The 22,091-nt window shown below is 35.5% G+C and overlaps 1 protein-coding gene across 2 annotated transcripts; it reads left to right on the forward strand.

Annotated features, from left to right (window-relative positions):
* Positions 1-1,975: 1,975 nt before the first annotated feature.
* Positions 1,976-21,352, forward strand: LOC145247271 (uncharacterized). Of its 2 annotated transcripts, none has more exons than XM_080108876.1 (2): positions 1,976-2,074; positions 18,256-21,352. In XM_080108876.1, the coding sequence occupies exon 2, from the start codon at positions 19,429-19,431 to the stop codon at positions 20,401-20,403; it is 975 nt and encodes a 324-aa protein (XP_079965002.1). In that variant the 5' UTR covers positions 1,976-2,074; positions 18,256-19,428; the 3' UTR covers positions 20,404-21,352. The 2 variants fall into 2 exon arrangements, with proteins under 2 accessions (XP_079965002.1, XP_079965003.1); XM_080108877.1 differs by lacking the exon at positions 18,256-21,352 and adding an exon at positions 5,539-8,175.
* Positions 21,353-22,091: the final 739 nt, after the last annotated feature.

A 22,091-nucleotide genomic window follows, 5' to 3' on the forward strand; every position in this document is an offset into this window, starting at 1 on the left:
AACCCACCCCCACCCCCACACCCACACCCCCTCCCCCCACACCGCACCCCTCACCCTCACCCCCCCCCTCACCACGCACCCCCACCCCCACCCCCCTCCCCACCCCTCACCCACCCCCACCCCCCACCCCCTCCCCCACCCCCACCCCACCCCCCACACCCCAGCCCCCCACCCCTCACACCTCCCCCCCACCCCCTACCCTCCCCCACCCTCACCCCCACCCCCACCCCCCACACCCTCCCCCCACCCCTCCCCCACACCCACCCCACCCCCACCCCCTACCCCCAACCCCCACCCCCAACCCCACCCCCTAACCCCCTACCCCCACCACCCACCCAACCCACCCCACACCCCACCCCCACCCCCTCACCCCTAACCCCCACCCCCACCCCACCTACCCCTACCCCTCCCCCCACCCCCTCACCCCTCCCCCCTACCCCACACCCTACCCCACACCCCACACCCTACCCCTACCCACCCCACCCCCCACCCCACCAACCCTAACCCCACCCCACCCCCACCCCCTCCCCCAACCCCACACCCCACCCCCACCCCCTACCCCCACCCCCACCCCACCCCCCACCCACCACCCAACCCTCCCCCCACCCCACAACCCTCACCCCCACACCCACCCCCCCCCCCACACCCTAACCCACCCTAACCCTAACCCCCTCACCCTACCCCACCCACCCCCCACACCCTCACCCCTCCCCTCCCCCACCCTACCCCCACACCCCACACCCCCTCACCCCAACCCCCACTACCCTCCCCCACCCCCAAACCCTCACCCCTACACCCACACCCTCACCCTCACCCTAACCCCACCCCCACCCCCCACCCCCTCACCCCTACCCCCACACCCTAACCCTACCCCTCAACCCTCCCCCACACCCTACCCCAACCCCACACCACCTAACCCTAACCCTACCCTACCCCTAACCCTAACCCACCCCCACCCCTACCCCCTAACCCCAACCCCCACCCAACCCTCACCCACCCCCTACCCCCTAATAACCTAACCCTAACCCTACCCCACCCTACCCTAACCCTTAACCCTACCCCTAAACCCTAACCCTAACCCTAACCCTAACCCTAACCCTAACCTAACCCTAACCCTAACCCTAAACCCTAACCCTAACCCTAACCCTAACCCTAACCCTAACCCTAAACCCTAACCCTAACCCTAACCCTAACCCTAACCCTAAACCCTAACCCTAACCCTAACCCCTAACCCTAACCCTAACCCTAACCCTAACCCTAAACCCTAACCCTAACCCTAACCCTAACCCTAACCCTAACCCCCCCCCCTAACCCTAACCCTAACCCTAACCCTAACCCTAACCCCCCCCAACCCTAACCCTAACCCCTAACCCTAACCCTAACCCTAACCCTAACCCTAACCCTAACCCCTAACCCTAACCCTAACCCTAACCCTAACCCCCCCCTAACCCTAACCCTAACCCTAACCCTAAACCCTAACCCTAACCCTAACCCTAACCCTAAACCCTAACCCTAACCCTAACCCTAACCCTAACCCTAACCCAACCATAACCCTAACCCTAACCCTAACCCAAACCCTAACCCTAACCCTAACCCTAACCCTAACCCCAAACCCTAACCCTTACCCTAACCCTAACCCTAACCCTAACCTAACCCTATCCCTTACCCAAAACCCTAACCCTAACCCTAACCCTAACCCAAACCCTAACCCTAACCCTAACCCTAAACCCTAACCCTAACCCTAACCCTAACCTAACCCTAACCCCAACCCCAACCCTAAACCCTTACCCTAACCCTAACCCGAATCCCTCAGGAATATCATGTTTTTGTCCCGTTTTAATACATTAAAATACTACAACAAATAAATAAAATAATTTTATTCGTAATATTCACTGAAAGGATCCACCGTTCCGCAATTATTCATTTCAATTAGCTGGAATTTAATTTTCTGCGAACCTGCTTTTCTAGTCGCCATCTTAAATCTTGACTCCGTCCACCTTTTCAAGCATATCTCGTTTTAATTTAAACATCTGGTAATCGGTTTTGTTCTTGAAAATAATTTGTCAAACAAAAGGTAAGTATTACTTGAATTTAATTGCTGCTTTGGGTTTAGAGCTGTTTATTAGCTCTTAAAGTTTGTTATTATCTTTCTTTTAGATATATAAATGAGTTAACTTTCTAAGTTTGCAAGAAAACAAAGACATAATTTTATACTATCGTCTCCAATCGATTTTTTAATATATATATATATGTGTGTGTGTGTGTGTTTACACTTGCTCTGGGGACGATTTTCACATTGGGAACCATTGCAAATACGTAGTTTGGTTTTGCTAGATATATGCAATTTAATGGTGGAAACTTATAAGGGGACATGTTTTGAAAGCCGGCTTATATATATATATTTTTGTAGTTTTCCGATTACTTTTTGATCGTTTGAAATGTTAAAGTCTAAAGTTAATCTCTTAAAGGAAAAATACACGCGAAAAAAAAAAATGTTATAATGAAAAATGTTCTCACGATGGCGTCAGAAACTAAAAAGTTCAGCTAAATTTGGAAATTTTATATAGGCCTATTCATTGTAAAAATCACTTGGAAGATAAATATTAGTTTTTAAGATTATTTCAAAGATAATTAAGTCTTAAAATATTAAATTAAAACAACAATTTTATTTTTACATAAAAATAGCCTACACACGGACGGTAAAAATGCTTCGGATAATTACGGATTTTAAGGGGGTTCTGCTAAAATCATCATATTTTAAAAACCAAAGCATCTTAAGTGCTCCAAATACCACCGTTTTATTCGAAAATGAATATACTTTCAAATAACTTGATAAATAATAATGTACATTATATATTTTAAGAGTTTTAAGCAAATAAAATGATAAAAATGTTAACATCCCAAAACAGCGTTTTCGGTAAGATTTTGTAACGACCCCCCCCCGGTTTGTAAATGGGCTTACCGCTTTTCTTAAGAATTTCGTCATGAAAATTGGAAATTAACTAGAAGAGAGATTACTTTTAATAGATTCGTTTGTGCGAAATTCTTTTGATAGTTCATTTTTTTTGTTGTGTTAAAAAGAAAACTTCAATATGACGAGTTTTGAAAATTTTGAAAAAAAATTTATTTGGACACCCACTGTTAAATAAATCAATCTTTTTATTACATTTATCCGTTAAAAATGTAACTGGTTTCATCTTGTGGTACGGAGCAATTTAAAATCATGATACCTGGGGAAAAAATCGCTCTATTTTTAAAAAGTATCTAAAAACGATCTGTAGAAGCAGCAGCAGCAGCTTTAATATCGCTGATATTACTTTATTGTAAACAAACTTTATTTTTATTTTTTTATTCCAGAACGAATTAAAAATTAAAAAAAAATGAAAATATGAATATAAAAAAAATGTTCTTACATATTTAATTGGAGCTCGTATTATTAGAACATAATTAGCTTAACTAAGGCTCGGTGAGTAGAATATATAATTTTGAAGCAATCTGGCGTTACTTTTGGTCAAATTTTAAAAATATAATTGAAAAACAAATATGTAACGTGTGCACTTTTCTCCATTACCTTAGTTTTTAACAGTGAATTAAAGTGTTTTTTTTAAAAAAAAAAAAAATGTGAAATATTATTTTGCTTCACGTGTGCGAGTAGTACCCCCCACCACACACACACACACTCCCAATATATTTTTTCGTCTTTTTTTTTTTCAGCGGATTATAATCGAATGGACACTAAAATCAGTATTTAAATATTTGTAAGAGGTGTTGCCTTCCCACGAGGAGAGTTAGACACAAGGTCAGTTTTTAATGCGAGGAAAATCCAGCTTCCCAAAAAGGGTCAATCTGGAGAGAAAAACATAAAAATTGTCTCCATCATGAAGGATTTCTCCTTCACTGACAGGACAGAAAAGACACTACACTGATCTTGGCCTGAAGTCCAGGTAGAGAAATTAAAAAAAAAAAAAGTCTTAAACTGGAAAGTTTAACGAAATAATGTGTCACTCGGACAAGAAATATAATTGAAAATAAGTAAATTTATCAAAAATTTGTGAATGATTTGTTAACTTTAGCGAAAAATGTTTTTTGATATTTAAATAAGTGGGCAAAAATACTTAATAAGTTTTCCAAACGTCACATTTTTCTGTTAGTGACGTCACTTGTTTGTAATGAAATTTATTTTTGTCTATTTGTCGTAATTCTTAAGCCAATAATTATGGCCCACTAACCGTAAATATGGGGATCATATGCCTTAAAAAAAACCCCCCAAAAAAACCTTAATTCTACTTCTAACCCAAGGTACGAGTGGCAAGCCTCCTCCTCTTAAAACCTTCTTTAGCCCTAACAATAATGCAATGTTCCTTTGTAAGCTACATATAAGTGTCTAAAAAAAAGTCCTTTCTTAAAGAAAAGTGTACCATTTATCACCCATAAAAATAAATTAGTCAACTGTCCTAAAATGTTACAATGGTCTGAAAATGGTGAATTATTTTACATTAAATTTATGTGAAACTAACCCCCACTCTAAATTCTAAAATTTTTTTTGTTTTGTTTCTATCAAGTCTTCAGGATGTTCACACATAATTTTCCGTAGCTTTATCATTAACCCAAAGTCAGAGTGCCAACCCTCCAACTTCTCATAATTGCACAAAGACCCTCTTAAAACCACACATAATCGTCTTTAGAAAAAAAAAGGTGCACAGGATTTATATCCGATAGGAAAAAAATGGTTAACTGCCCTAAAACGCTAGAATGGCTCAAAATAAGGAATCATTTTACATTAAATTCTAAAATAATATTCGTTTATCTTTCATTAAAATTTTTAAGGTATTCACACGTAATTGCCTACAAAGGAAAAATCACATATTTTGGAGAGGTGGTCAGATAGGGTGGGGGGTTAACGGAAGGTATTAATCTACAATAATACTACAGAAATATTGCAATATATTCATGTTTAAACAGTCCTAGATTTCGATTTCAGTTATTTGTACATATAATGTATTACAATTCAGCTTTGAGTTGTTTAGCTTCTTTTCTTTTTATGAATACATGGTATTTTTAAGGAATTGCAGCATATTTATGTGCATTTACTGCAGCTTATTTGGAAACTATTAATTTTTGGAGATTCTCAGTAGCATATTCTAATTCCTAGCACAAAAATACACTTATATGGCAAATTTCATTGCTTAATCTTATGTTTTAAGAAAAATATAGCATTTTTGCTGAAAAATTAGTGTAAAAAAATGTGACAAAATGCATATGGTCTTAAATAGGGAAAAATATCCAAACGTGTGAGGCACAAGAATAGTCATAACTTTCTTAATTTTAATTGGATTTAAAAAATTTTTTTAAATTCTTTCTAAGCTCATCAAGCTCTTTCTACAGGGTGAACAGAAAGTCCTTGGACCATTTTTAGTTTTAAAATTAAATATTGTTAAAATCACTTTTTCTCTTTTCGAATAAAGTAAGTATTTAGTCTAACTATTGATCTAATTATTTTCAACAAAAATATTAAAATAATTTTGTTTAAACTTTCAGAAAAATGAGCAAACGTGAGGCCATAATTCAGCTTCATTGCGTGGGAAGGACAAACTCAGAGATTATTAAGCTCTTGAAAGTGGCTAAATCCAGCGTGTACCATGTTGTGAACAGATTTAAGGAACTTGGTACATCTGAAGACCATCCTAGGAGTGGAAGACCTCGCACTGCTCAAACAAAGAAGATGATTAAAGCTGTTCGAGAGAGGGTAAGGAAGAACCCGAAGAGATCTGCAAGACAAATGGCTAAAGACATGAATGTGAGCGTGACCTCGATGAGAACCATTGTAAAAAAACGATCTCCAGTTGTCCCCCTACAAGATGAGAAAGAGACAGTACCTCACACCTGCCCAAAAGCACAAGAGAATTGAAAGAGCAAAGCTTCTTCTTGGAGAACTGAAGGCTGGCACGGCATAGCGAGAGATCGTTTTTTCTGATGAAAAACTCTTCACAATTGAAGCGACTATTAACAATCAGAACGACAGAGTTTACGCAAAATCTTCAGCAGACATTGATGACTCCGTGAGAACAGTCTTCCGCCGACAAAAGCCGTCTTCCCTCATGGTGTGGGCTGCAGTCTCCAAATCTTGGAAGTTGCCTCTGATTTTCGTGTAGCAGAGGGTTAAGATAACACAGGTCGCTACATTAACGATATTTTGGTTCCAGCATTTGAAGAGATGAAGAAACACTTCAAAGATCAGCCTTTCACCTTCCAACAGGATGGGCACCATCCCACACCTCCAGAAAAACTCAGGACTGGTGCCAACGTCATTTTCCAAGATTCTGGAGTAAGGAAATGTGGTCTCCTGCATCACCTGATTTGAATAACATGGATTTTTCGGTGTGGTCTTTGTTGGAGGCAAAGGTCTGTTCTGTTGCTCATCCAAGTGTTGATGCTTTGAAGACATCTCTTCTGAATGAATCGGCTAAAATACCTCAGGAAACGCTGCGTGCCTCGGTTGATAACTTTAGACAGAGAATTGAACGTCAAATCGAAAGGAAGGGACATCACATTGAAAATAAATAATTTGAATTTATTCTTGGTTTCCTAACTTATAATTTTCATTCATGTTTAATTTATATTTTTGTAATTTTCTATTAATAAACCACTTTTTAATTGGTCCAAGGACTTTCTGTTCACCCTGTATAGATACCAATATTGAAATATTTTAAGCTATTTCAATTTTTCATGTGTAAGCCTCCTAAAGAGACGGTTTAATAACAAATCTAGCTATGCATAATCAAATCAATGACAAAGCGTTGCGCATAAATTCTATGGAAGACCAAAATGTCAGAAATTCAATTTTACTTTAAAATTTATAAAAAAATCGAAACATTATTATACCTTAATTTCTGTATTTTGGAAGATTATAAAAAAATTCATTAATTTAGGTAACTTTATTTGTTAATTGATTGTTTAATTAGTATATTTAATTACTTTTTACATGATGACTCGATTTCTTCTCAAACGTGTTGTAACAATAAATTAATCCTGTTTAAATAAAAGTAAAAGTGCATTTTAAGTGTGAAGAATGTCAATCAAAATCAGTGATAACATTGATAATTAATTAATTGAAAAATATGCAAAATAATTATTTATTGGTAATTAAAGACTGTTTGAGAGGCTTAGTAAAATCTTGCAATGTTTGAGAGATTAGTAAAGTCTAGCAGTGTTTGAGAGGTTAGTAATGTCTAGTGGTGTTTGAGAGGTTAGTAGTGTTAGCAGTGTTTGAGAGGCTAGTAAAGTCTAGGGCATTTAAGAGGCTAGTAAAATCCAAGGGTGTTTGTTTGAAAGGCTAGTAAAATCCAAGGGTGTTTGTTTGAAAGGCTAGTTTTGTCTAAAGCTGTTTGTAGTTGATGTAAGTGCTGATATAGGTATGAGTTATGTGAGATAATCTTTAAGGATCATGGGAGGGATGTAGTTTGAAATGCATTGATTTGCATATCAAGGAGTCTTCCCTCCCAAAAAGACATTATAAAAAAAATCAAAGTTTAGAGGGCAGTCAAGTTCTTGAAACCAGACTGAACATGTCAAGATTTTTTTTCAATTTTCACCCCAAACAAGGCACAGTGTAACTTTAAAGTAGGGCGCTACTATCAGACACATAAGTTGCAGGGATATTATGAAGGGAGATAAGGAGCAAGATGTCTGTTCACATTACACTTGAACTTCTGCATGTCAATAAAGTTGGAAAAGCAGAATCCCGGAAGGGAGTTCCAAAATCTAGCAGTTCTGGGAAAGAAACTATTGGATTAAAAAGCTTTCTTACACTTAGGGATCTCTACTGTGTAGGGGTGGGATTTAACTGCTTGTCAGGGGTATTTACTTCAAGGGGGTAGAAGTACTTGTAGTTCATCAGAGCATTCACCATTAAAGTACTTGTAGAACAGGCAGAGGGATGCAGCATTTCATTGACCGGGCAGAGGCTGAAGCTTAGATGACAGTTCAGGACCTATCAGGTTGGCAACTCTCTTTTGAACCCTGTGCCAGAGTGAGAGACTAGTAGCAGATGTACCAGCCTAAATGTGACAACAGTACTCTATACATGGGCGAATGATTCTGTACCTTGTGTGGTGTATCTGATATTGTCAATCATTTACAATTTAATTTAAGCTCCATGTTACTTTAGTAATATCATTCATTAGTTTCTGAATAACATCCTAACTTCATTGCACCAGTTCAGTTAATTTACTATTTCTATCTTTATAAAAGAAACTGAAATGTTAAGAGCTGGTAAAGACAAACTATCTTAGTATTTATCAATCCTTTTGCTGGTTTATTGAAAATTGGTTTTTGCTTTTCCCTGAATGCTTCAACTGATTTTTGTTTGTGTTTAAACAAAACTTATTTTTCATGCAACTCTATTTTTGATGTTTTTATTTTCTACTAACTTTTGAATTGTTGCTTTATTTCTTGACGTATTTCCCAATTATATATGTTATTCTTTTTAGTGCTTTCCTTAATTTGCTGCATGCAATTCATTTGATAGGTGTTTAATTGCTTTTTATGAATGGCTTGGTTTTAAAAGTATATCCTATGTTACGTTTTAGTTTCATTTACATTCTTCAACTTACATATTTTCTAATTAAAAATGCTGATTGATAAATTCCAAAGTTTAAACATATTTATCCAATTCAAACTACATAGATTTGAAGAAATTTTTAGAACATATTTTTTGAGTTTCTTTGTAATTCTCTTTAAAGATACACTGAAGACCATTTCACCCAGAAAATTTATACTGTCACCTGTTATGGAATGTACTGTCTTTTATGTTGGAAATAAAGGCAGCTTGATCAAACGACGCCATGTATGCAAATTTATTATCAAGAGGTTGGAACCCGAGTCTGTGAGTGAAAATGGCTTACCGTACAAACGTCCTTGTGTCTGTCTGTCTGGTGAGTCGCGTGCATCAAGAAAGAAAGAAAGAGTCCATTATGGCGGCCGTGACATGATCACGTGCCTTGTAAAAGCAGGACACTTGTCAATGGCAGAGGATCGAGAAATCATTTGACGTTTGAGAAGTAGCAAAATCAGTTGGGAGAATTTGTATGAGCAGTGATTTTTGCCTGTTAATCGACTGCAAGCTATTTTGGCCCATTTTTTTGCAATGGACAAGTTTAATCTGAGATTGATACCGGAGTTCAACGGCTCCTTCGCCAGACTCTCGATAGTTGAGTTGTGGGAAAAAGCTGAGCTTGTCTACCAGCTTTGCAAAATAAAGGATCCCACGTTTGTCATCCCATTGAGGCTGTGGAAGGGGACATAGTCCGTTTATCAACAGCTCGGGGATGAACCAACTCTGGAGGAGGTGAAGGAGGCACTATATGTGGCCTTTGCTATGGACCCTTTTATTGCCTGGAGGCAGTTCACCGAACGTCGGCTTCGGTTGGATGAGACGGTGGATGTCTACCTGGCAGATTTAAAGAGATTAGCTGCGCCGTTTGGTGGAGTGACTGAACACATATTAAGTTGTGCCTTTCTCACAGGACTCCCGGACGACACCAGCCGACTGCTATGAGCATTGTCAAGGCTCGGCGAGATTGGGCTTCAGGAATTGTTGGCTAGAGCCTGCAATATTTTAAAAGAAAAATATGCGAAGCAGGTGCAGAAGCATCTACTCCATTAGAAGATGGCGTAAGCTGTTATAAATGTGGCAAGCCAAATCACTTTTCTTGGGACAGCCGAAGCAGTGTAAAGGACACGTCTGCTCAGGAAACGCCAGGACGCATGCATTGCTACCGGTGCAGCAAGCTAGGTCACGTAGCAAGGAGTTGTCCAGGAAATGGACAAAGGGAGTAAACTATAGCGCCAGTATTTCGTCCAGATCATTGACAACTAGGGCACTTCCCACAGTGAGAGTGCGCATGAACGGGTGTGAACGCTTTGCGCTTGTAGACACAGGGTTCACGCAGACTCTTGTGTGCAAGGCATGCTGTGACGCATGGAAAAAGAAGAGGATTCTAGTACTGACAGTCGGCAGGGGCACGTGGAGTTAGTGTCATTCATACACGTGTCGGTGATGGGCCTACAGTAACCGTAGAAGCCCTGGTTGTGAGTGGGAACCTTCTTTGTTATGACCTGCTGTTAGGCATGGACATTATCAAAGAATAGGGTGGGGTCCATATTGATGGTGAGGGTAGAGCACATTTCTCTAACGCCTGCCTTGGTCTGGGTGCAGCTATGAAACTGGAACAGCTTGACTTTCATGCAGAATTCGATAATATGTTACTTTGTGGTCAACTTTACCTCAGTTTTTAAAGGTTTTCTTTTCTTCAATGAGCAAAACCTCATCTAGTGTAGTTTACCGCAGATATAATATGGTCCTAGTTATAGACTTTTCCATTTATTCTTGCTTTGTTTCTTGTAAATATTTAGTTATGTAATTTTACTTTTCTCTTTCTGTGTGGAATACTGACACAATCTGCTCTTGACCTTTTTAATATGACTAACTGAATGTAGCTGTTACATCACAGATTGAGAAACAAATAAACCAGGGATAAAGAAAAATACAAGTCAGTAGTTTTTTTTACAAGACGTTTTTATTCCTCTTACTTTTGGCGCCACTTAAAAACGTCTTTCGTTGCCACATGTTCATTTTACGAGGACTTGTTTCTTCTTCTTTGAACTGCAGTCCAGTCACAACTAGCCAATTCTCATTCTTGCTATTTTACATGCCCATTTTCTTTGACGTCAACTTTCTTTCTGTTGAGCATGTGCTTGGTGTCCTTTTTTCTTTCTTCAGACACTAACTTGTGCACTCTTCCTAATTTGCATATGTCTTTTTTTTCTTACAGTTGCTGCTGCTATTTTTCACCATGCTCATACATACTCTGTCTCATACCTTCCCTTCCAAAAAAAATTCTTTAATTAAACCTTCCTGAGGTAATAAAAGAAAACATGAGAAAACTCAAAAGTTCACAGAATAAAACATGAATAATTAAATTCAAATAAAAATGTCTTAGTGTTTAGTCTTTTCAAAATTTCCGTTTTATACTTTTTCAGAAATTCCTTTCCTTATTTATTCTTTTTTAATTGTAAAAATAAAGAAATTCCGACGTATTATTTAAAATATTTAAAGGTAATGTTTTAATATGTTGAAAGGGAAAAACTCAGTAAACTGTTTAAATAGTGAGGATGTATGTTTTTCTTGAATTTTCAGAAATTTCACTGGGGCAGCTTGATTGAACAAGAATATATTTTCAAATGCTAAAATTATTTTACAAAGCCAGTCAAATCATTGCAAGACCTAAGCAAGCGTTCAACAACCCTCTGGCCTAGTTGGTTTCGGTTTATAAATATGAGCTATCTGCTCATATGTAAATAAAACTTAATTTGCATATCACTAAATCTCCCTATAACAGAGGGGCTTTATGCTGCGAGTACTTCTTGTACTTCATCTTGTGCCCTTCTGAACATCTTCCTTTATCTCTCTCCTTTTCCTTGGAGATCTGGATCTATCGCGTCTTTCCCTATAATTGCAGTGTTACTCTTACATATTCTGATCTTCTTCTGCCTTGTCCCATTCTACTTCTTCCTCTTCTACCTCGTCACTCTCTACTTCTTCCTCCGCAGTCTCATTCTGCAGTAACTCTTCTGTTACGTCAATAATAGGCAGCTCTGAAGGCATTTCCTCATCTGATTGTTCTACTTGGGATCTTATTTGGTAAGCATGAGCTAGAACACTGTTCCCATTTTCTTTATTTAATATTGCAGTATTATGTCCTTTCTGCATAATAAATTCTGCTGTCTCGGCTTCCATATTCCTATTTCTTTTGTACCACATCTTTTGAGTTGTGGCATATGACATAGTTAAAGGGGACCTTAATTGTCTGCCCATTAAGGCAGATAGACCTTTTGGTCTGCCTGCATATGGAATTGTTCTATAACTTAGTAATTATCTTGGTAGGGAAGCATCGATTTTCTCTTTCTGTTCCACGCTATCCGTTACTTTGAGGATAGTAGGGAGGGGTCTTGTAAGGTCTGCATCCTATTTTTCTTAACCATTTATGCAAATCAGCATCCACAAATTCTGGTGCGTTATCTGTCACCCATGTTCTCGGTATCCCACTTCTCGAAAATATTACTCTTAATATTTGTTTTACGGTGGTACTTTTTTTATCAGGTACTCTCATCACTTCAGGCCAACCTGAATATGCATCTACTAATATTAATAATAGTCCTATCTCATTGACATAGGCATGATCCATGTGTACTCTGCTCTATGGTTCTGCTTCTCGGGGCCACACATGTATTTTCTTTTACTTGAAATTCCTGAGTTCTGTGCATTTTGTGAATCTTTTTACGTAGTCCTCTACGTCTCTTGAGTACCCCGGCCACCATGCTTCCAATTTTAATCTTCTTCGCATAGCTGCTACTCCACAATGTACATCATCATGTACACTTTTTATAACCTGTCTACTCTGTGTTTCTGGGAGGACTACCAAGTCTCCATTACATATTATCCCATTTTATTTAGTCAATTTATGTCTTATTTCTTTGAATGGTCTTTCAACTATTGAACAATTTCCCCAGTGATTCTCTTTCATCCTCAACACTATTCTGTTTAACACTGGGTCATTTGTAGTTTCAGTAGCCATTTTATCTACAAATATTACATCAGTTTCTACAAGGTGTAGGAATGTGTCTTCAAATTCCTTGTCATTTTTGTCCTTATCCTCTCTATAAAACCTCAATCTAGATAAGGCATCAATGTGCGGTATCATATTCCCTTTAACATACTAATAGTTGAATGCCATCAGTCTGATCGTCCAACGTAATATTCTGGATGTTGTAACTTTTGGTAGTTCTTTTCTTGGGCTGAAAATAAATTCCAGTGGTCTGTGATCACTTTTCAACAAGAATTTTTTTCCTATCAAGAACTGTCTTGCTCTGTCCGTTGTCCGCACTATGGCTAGTGCCTCCCTTTCTATATTAGAATAATTGTGTTCAGACGTTGTTAATCTCCTCGATAAGTACATTACAGGATGACCATCTTGTGACAAAATACTGGATATGGAATGTTTACTAGCTTCAGTAGTTAGAGCTATGTCCATCTTAGGGTAAAAGATTTATACTATTGGCTTTTTCGCCAGAATCTGTTTAACATTTTCAAAGGCTTTCTGTTAGGGCTCTAACCAAATGAACTCCGCATTTTTTTTCTAAACTTCGCAAATGGTTCTGTCAACTCATATTTTGGTACATATTTTCTATAAAAATTTACCAAATCCAAAAAAGATCCAACTCTTTTTTATTTTTTGGTGTAGCCGCTTTTAGAATTTTTTCTATTAGCGCTTCATCTGGTGAGATTCCTTACTTTGATATTGAGTAACCCAAAAATGATATTTCATTACTGTTGATTACACAGTTTTTTGTATTTATTGTCATGTCAGTGTCTCTTAGCCGGTTCAGTATATTTTCAGTTTTTTTTTCTTTAAATCATCTTAATTTAAATCTCCACACATATATCGTCTTGATAACAGATGGTATTTTCAATATTTCCTATTACTTTTTCAATAGCTTTTTGAAAAATTGCACTTGCCGTTTTTATGCCATATGGCATCCTTTTCCACCTTAACAGGCCTAGAGGTGTGTTTATTGTCATCACTTCTTTAAAATTTCCATCTATGGGAATTTGGTGGTAAGCTGATTTTAGGAAAATACTTTCATTCCGACAAGTTTATGTAAAGCTACTTCTACATCTGGAATAGGGTACGGGTCGGCACAAACTTTATGGTTCACCCCTATTTTATAATCTCCACAAATTGTCAAGTCACTGTCTTTTTTTTTAATACCACAATGGGTGATGCCCATTAACTTCCTCCTGAAGGGGCAGGTTATTATAAATCTTCCTCTATTAACTTTCGCATTTAGCTATTACTAATGGTAATAAATGCAGTGGTACTTTTCTTGCTTCGTGGTAGAAGGGGGGAACATTTTCTTTTAATTTCAGACTAGCTTTATAATTTTTTAATTTTCCTGTTTTTTTTTTTCCATTTCTATCTCATTAATCAACTCTGTTGAATTTATTTTTAATACATCATTCCTCAATAGTCCATGCGTTTTTCGGCAATTTGTAACTATAATGGGTACTACTTCATATTTTTCTTTTAGTTCTATTAAACCTTCAAAGTAACCCATAATTGCTATAACCAAGCAATCAAGCTGACGTAATTGTATGTTGCCTTTTTCTAAATGCGGTTTTCCCATTTTTTCCCCACAAATTACTGGGAATTATTGTTACTTCACTGCCAGTATCTATTTGCATTTCAAAAAAATACAATGGTCTATTTAATAATCATTTTTCTCAATGAAAAGATTAATAGTCAATTATAAACAGCCCATAAGCTTAGTGGAAAATTACCACTCTTTATAGAATAAAGTAAAATTTATTTTTTTGTACTTACTTTAGTACATATTTTTACTTTTACACATGTTATAATTGTTTAAACATTTATTCCAGTCTTACAAAACCTCCAACTAACTTTTTCAAATTTTAAAACTTTAGTAATTCATAACAATTAAACTGGAGATACCAATAAAGTTCAAACACAAACCTATAAATATATGTTCCACTCAAAATGATTCATTCCAAATTTCCCTTTTAAACAAAACAAGCTATTTCTTATGTTAAAATGAGTATGAAACAACATTACTCATATTAATGCATAACCGACCATAAGATTAGAACATTTGTCTTTAACATATCACTGACAAAACCAAAGGCGAAATTGAGCAGACAAGAAAAAAAGCGAATAAATGTACTCACTGAATGGTGCAATATCCCTTTCTCCAACTTTTCCACTCTAGGCCTTTTTATGCCCCTCTTTCATCAACAACATTTTTCCATTTATTTTTCTTTTTTTCTTCATATTGCCCCTTTTATGTTAAAAGGCCTAGTCATGTACACCAAAATGTATATGTAATGAAACAATTACATCGCAAATGGACAAACAAATAAAACAGGAATAAATAAAATTATGGGTCAGCATTTTTTCTTTTATACAAAATGTTTTTATTACTGTTATTTTCAGTGCCACTTAAAAAAGTTTTTCACTGCCATGTTTATTTTACCAGGAACTTGTTTCTCTTTCCTTCAACTGTATGCTTGTTACAACTGACCTATTCTCATCCTTGCTATTTACATGTCCATTTTTTTTAAAATTGATTTTCTTTCGACTGAGCATGTGCTGTCCTCTTTTCTTTCTTCAGATGCCAACTCACATACACTTCCTAATTTGTATATGTCTTTTTTTATAGCTGCTGCTGATAATTTCCACCATGCTCATACACGATCTGTTACACAACTCCTGAAGTTGCTTTTAACAAATACTACTCTCTGGAAATTCCTGGCCAATTTTTTAAGGGTCAAACCTTGTTCATTCTCCAGTTTTGTCAGTACACGTTTAATTTTAAGCATCTTCCATGGAGCCCAAAAATAAGACATTTGAAGTCATCTCTAGTTAAATCTGCTTACTTGAAATTGTTACATTGTTTATTCACTGTCACTGTAAACATCAAATAATCTTGCTGGTCCTTAACTATATTGATATATTTCCATTCCTCATGAAAATGAAACATTTTTGATCCAAATAGTTCACATAATAACCTCCTTTGTGAACTCTGATCCATTGCTTTCTTTGCGAGAATTAAATCAATGAATCTACTGTGTTCGATTGTTCCCAAAGTATATATTCTTTTTGTTTGACCCTTCTTTGAATTTCACCTTAAACACATCCTCATATTTTCTCTAGAATGCATCAAATATTTTATCATTTTCTGGTACATACTAAAAACTTTCTATGTATTGTAAATAGTAAGCTTGGAAAAAGTAGTATGGTTCTACACAATTTTTTTTACTATTTAAGGATTTTAATAGTAACTCTTTAATTTCCTTATGTCGTTCCTCACTTTTCATTAATGCTCGTAGAAATATTTACTCATTTCTTTGCTGCTGCTCCTTTAATCTCTGTTTATTGTGTATGTATTTGTGCAATTACTTTTTGAAGACCTGCGTTATTGGTTACAAAACATTTTTGTAAAATCCAAACAATAAAAAAAATGGTAATGAATTTTTTCATTGAAAAGAAAAAAAAAGACACAAAATAGTAATCATGGTTATTTTCCAAATATGTGGGCACAAAACAATAAAAAAATAATCTAGTTAAAATTAATTTTTTAATGGACGCTCTAGACGGATTCAAACTCTCTACCTCCAGTTTACCTGAAGGGGAAAAACAACCCAAAAATGTACTCACATATTTTTTCTTCCCAAAATATTGTTCCGAAATATTCATGCAACAATTTAAAGATTTTCCACACTTGTTTTTAAGGTTGCCCTAAAATTAATTTAATAGGAATAAAAACCATTTCCTGAGGTAGCATCAAAATTCGTTTGAAGTTATTATTTCAACTTAAGCAGGTCTTTATTTATTTAACTGAAGTACTCTGAAATTTGTTGGCAAACTTTGAAGTGTAGGAATAGTTATTCAGTCCGTACAAGTCAACTGGTTGCAATATTAAAATAAACCAATAAGTCAGAGGGACTTTCTTTTTCTGTTTAGCAGAAAAAGGTTTTATTTTTGGAAATGTTGAAATAAACCAACAGGTTGGAAGGGCTACTTTATCTGTATGGCAGAACTGGTTATATTTTCGAAATTATTGAAATTTATGTTTAGCAAAAGATATTTTTGAAAACCACATTTGGTAATTTCAAGTTGGGGTAACTTTTATGCACAAGATCAACTAGGTTTTTCTAGGTTTGAAACTCATTTGTCTAGTTCGACAGGTGATGTATCAATCCACTGATTTTTAAAAACTTTTGCATGTAATTTCTTTGAATTCCCATTAGTCCATTTATGTAAATTGGCTGGGCTATTTGCATAGGTATGGCACCTTGAATTTTAGAGCTAGTTGGTGCATGAATCCATCTGGATTTCTTTTTCTATGAGTAAAGTTGTCTCGAAATATTCCATTTGATGTGTAAATCAACTGGGATTTCTTTTTGCATGAGTAATATCATTTGAAACCTTGTTTACTAGTTGATTTTTCAATCAACTGGGATTTCTTTTTGCATGATAAATGTTGTTTTGAAATTCCATTCACCAGTTGATGTAAACTCTGATTGGGACCATGAAAAGACAATTGGAAACATGGTATGGGTTTTACAGATATATTGAAAAGAGGAACAAAGTTACAAAGAAAAGTGGTGACGTAAGCAAATCTTACTTGTCAGTTGGATATTGGTGGAGTCCTATCTCTCCAAGAGAATGTTTATCACTTGATTAATATAGCATTTGGAAGAATCTATCAATGAATAGGTAATGGTCCCATAACAATAATTTAATATTTTATGGCATGTGAAAAAGATTAATGGTTTCTTTTGGTTATGTTATTTTGCATATCAGCTTTTTCTGTGTAATTTTATGAGGTCCACATATTACCCAATTTCTCAGTATTTTCAAATATTTATTGATTAATTTATTGAGCAAATTCCAGCATGCCAGATATGTTTGCCCAATCCATGGCCTAATTTGAATATTCAGGTATTTGAGCTCAGTCAAAGTTGCCCATTCATGTATGTTTTCTCAGCCTATGAGTTAAAATAATAAAGATTGAAATGAAAAGAATTCCCAGATTTATGACCTGTGTTTCAAAACATTAGTTAAACTGTTGCAAACAAAATCTTATTTTTATAACTTTAAGAAGATCGCCAATAAAGTGTTTGTGTATCTTAAATATTATTTGAAATAATTTATTTCTTTTCTTAATTTTAAAAATTGTATAAATTATAAAAGACAAAAAATGATTACATTTTGGACCTGATTAATGATGGTTCTATGGATTTTTACTGGAATATTATCTGATAAGAAGAGGAAATTCATTCAGATTATTAACGAATAACTAGTGCACCAAATATTCTCATTATTTTTTAAAAATTTAATCAAGAATGAATTTGGGAAACTCTCCATAGAATTGTACATCAGTTTTGCCTTTTAGCCCAGTGATGAAAATTATCACTAATTGGGCTAGTTAAAAGATAATCATGTCTGCATCTGCTCAATATCTGAGATATATATATATTTTGCAAAGAACATGCCTAAAATTTGCTATATATTCTTGAAATGGGTGTTTTTAAATGTTTTAATATTAGAAGATACAGCAACAATCATCTACATTCTTTTATCTTTTCTTGAAATTAATTTTATTTTTTATTTGCAGAATATCCAGCATTCATAAGAAAAATAAGTATTATTGGATTGGAATTGGTCAAGATTGGCTTGCTTATTTGAAATGATCAAATAAATGTCACATGAAAAGATGTTATAACATGTCTTGATATAGATTGCCCAGAGTTATAAGCATAAAATGAGAAAAATCATACTCTTATGAAAAATAGCAGTTGATTTATTTCATCAATTCGAAATTTGTGATAATATATTGGAAAGAAAAAATACTTGACAAGTGTATATTTTTTTCTTCTTTTTATACTCTTATTAAATAAAATACTAGCTAGAATATTTGTTGCATGTGGGATGCAGATGACTGGCACACTCATGAATACTTTCACAAAAATTTAATTTCAGGTATCAAAATATAGAACAAACATACTGGTAATGGTGAAAACTTTAGTTTTGCTTTATTATTTGTTGTAAATCTAGTCGGTTTTGTAAAATAATCTTAAAATAATTTAAAAGTGATTCATATTGGTTTGAATATTGAGAATGTCTGTACATTTTCGTATTTACATAAGGTTTAAATAACATTTGCATAAGATAGATAAAAATATGCTAAATATATCATTAATATTCCATTTACACCGATCTACTTAGATATAAGATCATTACTGACTAATTTAACACCTATAGATCTAACAGTGAGCTATTACACTGAAGAGGCACATAAGTCTCGTATTGATATTTATTATCAGTTACAGTTAAAACAAGGTTTTTATGGAAATAAGAAAACTACCAGTCACCATTGCCATCAGCAATCTAGTAAATTCCACATCGAATAAAAATTGAAACAAAGAAGTCATTCTGTTTCTAGCAAAATACACAATAGTGAAAATGAAAATAAAATTGTACTGTAAAAATCTTACATATTTCGACTTCAAAAATCAACTATATTTCTGATGCTGGAAAGAAACTATATTCTTCTTAAGTATGTCTCTTTCTTTACAAGAAATAATTTATGTTGGAACATTACACACATTTTTTGTTCTGAAAATGAAACAAAAATACATAAAACGAACAGTATAGATGACGCAAAATGAAAGTATGCTATGAACGCATCAACAATATAAATTTTAATCGTCTATACGTAAGTTTTTTAGAAAAAAACAATGTAAAAATGTTATAAAAGTTTATTAACCAAAGTCTAAGCAGTGGAGAGATGCCTTATTCTTGTGATTTATGTGGCTCAGCATTTCCCAGTAAAATTGTTTTAAAAAGTCACATAGGAACCCACACTGGGAAGAAAGTATATTGCTGTGAAATGTGTGACTCTTTCTTCATTCAGAAATCTCTTTTATTGATACACATGCGAACTGACCATGGAGTGAAACCTTATTGTTGTGAAGATTGTGGCTCATCATTCACCCAAAAACATAACTTAATCATACATATGCGAAACCACACTGGGGAAAAACCGTATTCTTGTACAGATTGTGGTTCAAAATTTGTTGATAAATCATACTTAAAAGTCCATATGCGAAACCACACAGGAGAGAAACCTTATTCTTGTGATGTTTGTGGCTCATCATTTACAGCGGCATCTTATTTAAATAAACATATGCGATCACACACTGGAGAGAAACCTCATTCTTGTGATGTGTGCCACTCCACATTTACAACAGCATCTTGCTTAAAGATACATATGCGATCACACACTGGTGAAAAGCCTTATTCTTGCAATGTTTGTGGTTCATCATTTACAACAGCATCTTATTTGCAGACCCACACACGATTGCACACAGGAGAGAGACCTCATTCTTGTGATGTGTGTCAGTCAGCATTTACAACAGCATCTGATTTGAAGATCCATATGCGATCACACACAGGAGAGAAACCTTATCCTTGCGAAGTGTGTGGTTCATCATTCTCAGTGAAGTCTACTTTAAATAAACACATGCGATCACACAGTGGTGAGAAACCACATTGTTGTGAATTGTGTCACTCATTATTTACATCGTCATATTCTTTAAAAGTACATGTGCGAAGTCACACTGGAGAGAAGCCTTATTCTTGTGAAGTTTGTCGGTCATCATTCTCAGTAAAATCTACTTTAATGAAACACATGAAAACCCACATTGAAGCAGAACTGTCTCACAGAAGTAGAGAGTGTGAGCCACCTGACATTCAGCTATAAATTTCTGCTGGAGGTCAGCTACTATAAAATGTGACAAAATGAAGCATGTAAATATCTCTCCTGGACCATCTGTAAAAAATTGAATATTGAATGTAGCAGCAGGTTTATAGAACATATACCAGTAAAAAACAGTTAGAAATTAGTCATATACTTCTTGCAGTCATCCATAACTTTTCCAGATATTGGAACAAAATTTGGTTTGGACAAATGTGCTAAGTACTTCCTCAGAACTGGGAAAAAGGTCTGAATGGAATGCATACAGATTGATGGAGCTACTTACATGAAGGACCTAGAAAAACAGGAAAAATACAAATACTTTGACATAGAAGAGAACAGTTCAATTCAGCATACCAAGAATAGAGAAAAATATGTCAGAGAATATATACACTGTGTCAGGAAAATCTGCAAAAAGAACTTACAAACAAAAACAAGATCACTGCCATTAATCAACTAGCCATGCTTGTTATACAGCTTTGGCATTATCAACTAGCCACAAAAGCACATAGACTGGACACTAAAACAAGACAAATGCTAACATTGTATAGAATAATATACAAAAACAAGTGTCTGCTTAGACTGTATTTGCCCAAAGAAGCAGGAGGTGTGGGTGCCTCAGATATTGATCATAAACATCACACCAATATCTGATGAGCTCCATAGTCTAAATTTCAAAATGGTGCACCAACATAATGAAACAGCAGAACAATCTCCATGATTAAACTGACCAAACATTTTGGACTAGACTGTCATATGAGTGAGAATTATATTCATGTGAAACATATGGTTCTTTTTTTCCAAGAAGTCTGATGTACTGCACAAAATGAGACTAAAGAAAAGATTCTTGTGAAACATTCAAGTAAAACTCATATTTTTAATAAAGTATTGCCTTATATCTTGGTTGCAACACATAAGGATACGCAATAATCATGAGCCACTAAAATCGTGAAAATTTAACAAATAACCTAGCAATATACCCAATTCACCATGTACAGGAAAGGTCTAAGCAATTGCATTTAAATTGTTGAAATCTAAAATGATCTCTTGCAGTCTTTGAAATAGTGAGTGAATATCTGGTATGTTTTAGTATGCCTCAAAACCAGCAAAGACAAAGAGAAACTTTAAAAATAAATAATATATTATGAAGTATTTGGGTTCAGTTTTAAAAAAAGATACACTATATTAACATGTGTGAACACATTCCAGAGGAAAATTATATTATTTTGAAATATTTGGATCCTTTTCAAAGAAATAAAACTTTGTTGATTCATCTGATATCGGAGATAACATACAAGACTAAGTATATATTTGACAATATTAATTCAGTGCAGACCTAAAAAAGGTTTCCAAAAAAATGTTTACTGATCAGCAAATAAAGTAACATTTAATATTTTATAAAATATAAGTATGCCTTTTCGGAAATATCAGAAATCAATTTTTATTTAATGAGATGAAAATCTGAGTTCTGAAATCATATTACTTACCAACAGAAACAAAAAAGTCTTCCCTAAAATGTACAAATTATTTTCATTAGTAGTCCCTTCAGATATATTTTGTATGCTATTTCCTTTCTTAGCAAATTTTTTTGTAGCTCTTGCAGTTTGCCAGTAAGTTTAGAATTATTAGAAGCTTCTATGTCAAGTTTCAATCTATCTATTGAGTTTGTATATCATTATTTAATTCTAACTTAA

The sequence above is a fragment of the Euprymna scolopes genome, chromosome 25 (genome assembly GCF_053919585.1).
Source record: "Euprymna scolopes isolate OS-2025 chromosome 25, ASM5391958v1, whole genome shotgun sequence".
Lineage (NCBI taxonomy): Eukaryota > Metazoa > Mollusca > Cephalopoda > Sepiida > Sepiolidae > Euprymna > Euprymna scolopes.